The sequence below is a fragment of the Salvelinus sp. IW2-2015 genome, linkage group LG13 (genome assembly GCF_002910315.2).
Source record: "Salvelinus sp. IW2-2015 linkage group LG13, ASM291031v2, whole genome shotgun sequence".
Lineage (NCBI taxonomy): Eukaryota > Metazoa > Chordata > Actinopteri > Salmoniformes > Salmonidae > Salvelinus > Salvelinus sp. IW2-2015.
The window spans coordinates 36,719,635-36,726,856 of NC_036853.1; the positions used below are offsets into that span (position 1 = coordinate 36,719,635).

Below are 7,222 nucleotides of genomic sequence, written 5' to 3' on the forward strand. Positions count from 1 at the left end.
GCCTTAAGGGGGTTGACGTGAGTTATTACACTATTGATCACCTTTTTTTTTTAAAACCACTTTATAATCAACTCAGAATGTAATAATAATAATTTAATTATTACATTATGTGAAAAACTATTACGTTACGCATTGAGCATATTTATTACATTATTGGCAATATATTACATTATCAACATTTATTACATTATAAATGCAAAATATACTACATTATTAACTGTTATTACATCATTGGCAGTTTTTACATTATAAGTTGCTACAAGGTGGGGGCCAGGTTATGTGTATTTGTTCTAGGTTAAAGGGTAAAGTGTGTGTATTGACTCACTGTTTTGTAAGTGGGGGCCAGGGTCTTCTTGATGTGAGGGAGAGTGATCCCCACCAAGGCCGCATGAAAGATCCTTTTCCTCGCCGTACTGCTGTCATAGTCATATTGCTGCAACACATAGAGTTTAAATCAGCATATAAACATTCATTTTGATCCGTGCTTCTCAGTGAGTTCCTCTGTATGCCTGTGACGTAACTGTGCTTTAGACACAGACGGGTAATAATGAATAAGCAGCGTACCTTGAGCACCTTGTGCCTGGACTTCTCCATGGCAGAGCATGCGTTGCCTGGGTTGTCCTCTATGTCCTTGTAGAGCAGCAGATGGAATGTGTACGCTGCATTCTCCACCAGCTGAACACAGGACATGGAGGAATTAACCGGGAGCTCATCAATCAATGACACACTGTGCATACAGTACTAGTCAAAAGTTTGGACACATCTACTCAGTTTTTCTTTATTTTTTACTGTTTTCTACATTGTAGAATGTAGTGAAAACATCAAAACTATGAAATTATCCAATTTTATTAGTCACATTTAAAAATAAAAATAAACATTTTTAATTTAACTAGGCAAGTCAGTTAAGAACAMATTCTTATTTACAATGACGGCCTAGGAACAGTGGGTTAACTGCCTTGTTCAGGGGTAGAACGACAGATTTTTACCTTGTCAGCTCTGGGATTTGATCTAGCAAYCTTTCGGTTACTGGACCAAYGCTCTAACCACTWGGCTAYCTGCCGCCCCTATGTGCTGAATACATGCTCCAAACGCTTACTTACGAGCCCCTAACCAACCATGCAGTTACAAAAATACGGATAAGAATAAGAAATGAAAGTAACAAGTAATTAAAGAGCAGCAGTAAAATAACAATAGCGAGACTATATACAGGTGTCAAGGCCGTCGTAAGGAGGAGACCAAGGCGCAGCGTGATAAGCGTACATTCTTCTTTATTTAAAGAATGAACACTGAACAAAACGAACCGTGAAGCTAATATGGCTAGTGCAGACAGGCAACTAAACATAGAATAAGAACCCACCAATACCCAAGGGAAAATGGAAACCTAAATATGATCCCCAATCAGAGACAACGATAAACAGCTGCCTCTGATTGGGAACCAATTCAGGCCACCATAGACCTACATATTCTTAGACTTACAAACACCCCATGACATACAAAAACCCTAGACAATACAAAACAAGCATACCCATCCTCGTCACACCCTGACCTAACCAAAATAATAAAGAAAACATAGATAACTAAGGTCAGGGCGTGACAACAGGGGGTTACCGGTTCAGAGTCAATGTGCGGRGGCACCGGCTAGTTGAGGTAATATGTACATGTACAGAACCTATACTGCCAATGCTTACATTGGAGGAACTCAATGCCTTCGAAGAGACTTGGACGGGACGGCCACTTTAAAAAACAAATGTACAGTTGAAGTCGGAAGTTTATATACACTTAGGATGTAGTCATTAAAACTCATTTTTCAACCTCTCCACAAATGTCTTGTTATCTTCTTCCTGGTACGGTGTCGCTTCCACGGGACGGTTGAGCTAACGTAGGCTAATGCGATTAGCATGAGGTTGTAAGAAACAAGAACATTTCCCAGGACATAGACATAACTGATATTGGCAGAAAGCTTACATTCTTGTTAATCTAACTGCACTATCCAATTTACAGTAGCTATTACAGTGAAAGAATACCATGCTATTGTTTGAAGAGAGTGCATAATTTTGAACATGAAAAGTTATTAATAAACATATTAGGTACATTTGGACAGTCTTGATACAGCATTTTGAACAGAAATGCAATGGTTCATTGGATCAGTCTAAAACTTTGCACACACACACACACTGCTGCCATCTAGTGAACAAATCTAAATTGCACCTGGGCTGGAATAATACATTATTGCCTTTCTCTTGCATTTCAAAGATGATACAATTTTTTTTAAAGAACAGTTGTTTTTTTCTATGTATTATCTTTTACCAGATATATTATTTTATATTCTGTTACATTCCTTTTACATTTCCACAAAGGTCAAAATGTTTCCTTTCAAATGGTACCAAAAATATGCATATCCTTGCTTCAGGCCCTGAGCTACAGGCAGTTTGATTTGGGTATGTCATTTTAGGCGTATCCTGAACAAACTATAGTTTTGGCAAGTCGGTTAGGACATCTACTTTGTGCATGACACAAATAATTTTGCCAACAATAGTTATTATTCAATGTATCTCAATTCCAGTGGGTCAAAAGTTCACATACACTAAGTTGGCTGTGCCTTTAAACAGCTTGGAAAATTCCAGAAAATTATGTCATGGCTTTAGAAGCTTCTGATTCGCTAACTTACATAATCTGAGTCAATTGGAGGTGTCCCTGTGGATGTATTTCAAGGCCTACCTTCAAACTCAGTGCCTCTTTGCTTGACATCATGGGAAAATCAAAAGAAATCAGCAAAGACCTCAGAAAAAAATTGTAGACCTCCACATCTGGTTCAACCTTGGGAGCAATTTCCAAACACCTGAAGGTACCACGTTCATCTGTACAAACAATAGTACATAAGTACACTGCTCAAAAAAATAAAGGGAACACTTAAACAACACTTATAAGAAAATCCCGGCTATTGCCTCCGACGGACGCATAAGCAGGCAATGCGTCATATAGTTACTAAGATCGAATGGTCTGCAGCGTCTCTGACGCTCGTCGGATGTGCAGGGTTTGCAAACCATTCCAGACTACAAAGGGAAGCACACTCGGTGACTGCCCAAGTGAACCGAGCCTACCCAGCTAAACTGACTTTATGGCTCAGTTCGAGGCAACATAACACTCGAAACATGCATGAGAGCACCAGCTGTTCCCGGGAAGACTGTGTGATACGCTCTCCGCAGCCGATGTGAGTAAGACCTTTAAACAGGTCAACATTCATTCTGGGGATTACCAGGAGTGTACTGCGAGCAGCCACTGAACCAACTCCGAGCATGCCGCTGGTGCCAAGAACGACTAGGTAACCTGCTAAAATTCAACTACTGACCTAAGCACGAAGTGCTTTGAAACGGCTGGTCCATGGCTTCACATCAACACCATTATCTCAGAAACCTAAGACACCACTCCATTTTGCTACCAACCGCGCACAGATCCAACAGATGATGCAATCTCTTATTGCACTCCACACTCGTGCCTTTCCGCACGCTGACAAAGGAACACATGTGAGAATGCTATCTCATTGACTACGCTCAGCGTTTCACCCATAAGTGCCTAAAGGCTCATCGATAAGCTAAGGACATTGGGGCCTCAACCACCTCCCCTTCTGCAACTGGATCTGGACTTCCTGACTGGCCGCCCCCAGGTGTAAGGGTAAGGTAACCAACATCCGCCACGCTGATCCTCAACACAGGGGCCCTCAGTGGTGCGTGCTCAGTCCTTGTACTCCTGTTTCACTCATGACTGCACGGCCAGGCACGCTCCAACCATCACATTAAGTTTTCCAATGACACAACAGTTGTAAGCCTGATCACTGCGACAAAACGACGACACCCTATAGGGAGGAGGTCAGAGAATGGCGCGTGTGGTGCCAGGACAACAACCTCTTCTCAACATGATCTAGACAAAGGAGATGATTGTGGACTACAGGAAAAAGAGGACCGAGCATGCCCCCATTCTCATCGCGGGGCTGCAGTGGAGCAGGTTGAGAGCTTTCAAGTTCCTTGGTTGTCCACATCACCACAAACTAACATGGTCCAAGCACACCAACGACAGCCGTGAAGGAGAGCACAGACAAAAACCTATTCCCATAGGAACTGAAAAGATTTGCGATGGGTCTCAGACCTCAAAAGTTCTACAGCTGCACCATCGAGAGCAATGCTGACTGGTTGCATACTGCCTGGTATGGCAACTGCTCTGCCTCCAACCGCAAGGCACTACCCAGAGGGTAGTGACGAACGGCCTAGTACATCACTGGGGCGTAAGGCTTCCTGCATAGGACCTCTTATACGCAGGCGGTGTCGGAGGAAGGCTAAAATTGTCAAAGACTCCAGCCACTCTGGTCATAGACTGGTTCTCTCTGCTGACCCGATGGCAAGCGGTAAACCAGTCGAGGTCTTAATGCTTCTAACAGCTTCTAGCTCCGCCGCCATAAGACTCCTGAATCTAATCAAATGGCTACCCAGTCTATTTGCATTGCCCCTCCGACCTTTTACAACCGCTGCTACTCTTGTTGTTATCATCTACGTATCATTCACTTTAATAACTCTCCCCTAGAGTGAAGGTCGGAAGTTTATATACACTTAGCCAAATACATTTTTCACAATTCCTGACGATTTCATCCTAGTAAAAATTCCCTGTCCTTAGTAGTTAGGATCAACCACTTTATTTAAGATGTGAATGTTCCAGAATAAATAGTAGAGAGAATGATTTATGTCAGCTTTTTATTTCTTTCATCAATTCCCAGTGGGGTCAGAAGTTTCATATCATATATAGTATTTGGGTATGCATTGCCTTTAAATTTGTTTAACTTGGGTCACAACGTTTCGGGTTGCTTCCACAAGCTTTCACAATAAGTTGGGTGAATTTTGGCAAACATTCTTCCTTTGATAGAGCTGGTGTAACTGGCGTCAGGTTTGTTAGGCTCCCTTGCTCGCACAGACTTTTTCAGTTCTTGCCCACAAATGTTCTATTAGGATTGAAAGGTCAGGCTTTGGTGATGGCACTCAATACATGACTTTGTTGTCCATAAGCCGATTTTTCCACAACTTTGGAAGTATGCTTGGGGTATTGTCCATTTGGAAGACCATTTGTGACCAAGTTTAACTTACCTGACTGATGTCTTTGAATGTTGCTTCAATATATCACACATAATTCTGTCCTTTTCCTGCATGAAGCCATTCTATTTGTGAAGTGCACCAGGTCCTCCTGCAGCAAAGCACCCCACAACATGATGCTTGCCACCTCCCGTGTCACGGTTGGGATGGTGTTTCTTCGGCTTGCCGTCTCCCTTTTCTTCCAAAACATGGTCATAATTGATGGTCCATTATGGCCAAACCAGTTCCTATTTTTGTTTCATCAGACCCAGAGGACATTTCTCCAAAAAGTACGATCCTTTGTCCAGTGTCAGTTGCAAACCATAGGGTCTGTGATTTTTTTATGGGGTTTTGGAGCAGTGGCTTCTTCCTGCTGAGCGGCTTTTCAGTTATGTCGATATATGGACTCGTTTTACTGTGGATATAGATATTTTGTACCTGTTTTCTGCCAGCATCTTCACAGGTCCTTTGCTGTTTGTTTTGGGATTGATCTTTTGCACTTTTCTCACCAAAAGTATGTTTCATACTCTAGGATACAGAACGCGTCCTTCTGAGCGGTATACGGCTGCGTGTCCCATGGTGTTTATACACTGCTTTCAAAAAATAAAGGGAACACTTAACACAACAAATGTAACCTCCAAGTCAATCACACTTCTATGAAATCAAAACTGTCCACTTAGGAAGCAACACTGATTGACAATAAATTTACATGCTGTTGTGGCAAATGGAATAGACAAAAGGTGGAAATTATAGGCAATTAGCAAGACACCCCCAAAAAAGGAGTGATTTTGCAGGTGGTGACCACAGACCACTTCTCAGTTCTATGCTTCCTGGCTGATTTTTTTGGTCATTTTGAATGCTGGCGGTGCTCTCACTCTAGGTGGTAGCATGAGACGGAGTCTACAAACCACACAAGTGGCTCAGGTGTGCAGTTCATCCAGGATGCAACTCAATGCGAGCTGTGGCAAAAGGTTTGCTGTGTCTGTCAGCGTAGTGTCCAGAGCATGGAGGCGCTACCAGGAGACAGGCCAGTACATCAGGAGACGTGGAGGAGGCCGTAGGAGGCAACAACCAGCCGAAGGACCGCTACCTCCGCTTTGTGCAAGGAGGTGCACTGCCAGAGCCCTGCAAAATGACCTCCAGCAGGACCACAAATGTGCCATGTGTCAGCATATGGTCTCACAAGGGGTCTGAGGATCTCATCTCGGTACCTAATGGCAGTCAGGCTACTCTGGCGAGCAATGGAGGGCTGTGGCGCCCACAAAGAAATGCCACACCACACATGACTGACCCACCGCCAAACCGGTCATGCTGGAGGATGTTGCAGGCAGCAGAACATTCTCCACGGCGTCTCCAGACTCTGTCACGTCTGTCAGCATGTGTCAGTGTGAACCTGCTTTCATCGTGAAGAGCACAGGGCGCCAGTGGCGAATTTTGCCAATCTTGGTGGTTTCTGGCAAATGCCAAATCGTCTGCACGGTGTTGGGCTGTAAGCACAACCCCACTCTGTGGATGTCGGGCCTCACCACACCCTCATGGAGTCTTTTTCTGCCGTTTGAGCAGACACTGCACATTTTGTGGCCTGCTGGAGTCATTTTGCAGGCGCTGGCAGTGCACCTCCTTGCAGACAAGCGGAGGTAGCGTCCTGCTGCTGGGTTGTTGCCCTTCCTACGGCCTCCACTCCACGTCTCCTGATGTACTGGCTGTCTCTCGGTAGGCGCTCGCATGCTCTGGACACTCCTGACAGACACAGCAAACTTTTTGCCACAGCTCGCATTGATTGTGCCATTCCTGGATGAACTGCACTCCTGAGCCACTTGTGTGGGGTTTTAAGACTCGTTCTCATGCTTACCACGAGAGTGAAGCACCGCAGCATTCAAAAGTGACCAAAACATCAGCCAGGAAGCATAGGAACTGAGAAGTGGTCTGTGGTCACACCTGCAGAATCAACTCCTTTTTTGGGGGTGTCCTTGCTAATCTGCCTATAATTTCACCTTTTGTCTATTCCATTTGCACAACAGCATTGTGAAATTTTTTCAATCAGTGTTGCCTTCCTAAGTGGACAGTTTGATTTCAACAGCAGGTGATTGATTGGAGTTACATTGTGT

At 44.0% G+C, this 7,222-nt stretch overlaps 1 protein-coding gene across 1 annotated transcript in view; it reads right to left on the reverse strand.

Annotated features, from left to right (window-relative positions):
- The window catches only part of niban1b (niban apoptosis regulator 1b), a 39,014-nt gene that overhangs the window by 9,991 nt on the left and 21,801 nt on the right, over positions 1–7,222 (reverse strand). Inside the window, 2 exon segments of the mRNA XM_070446000.1 lie at positions 326–433; positions 565–675. Of these exon segments, the coding sequence (XP_070302101.1) occupies positions 326–433; positions 565–675 (219 nt within the window).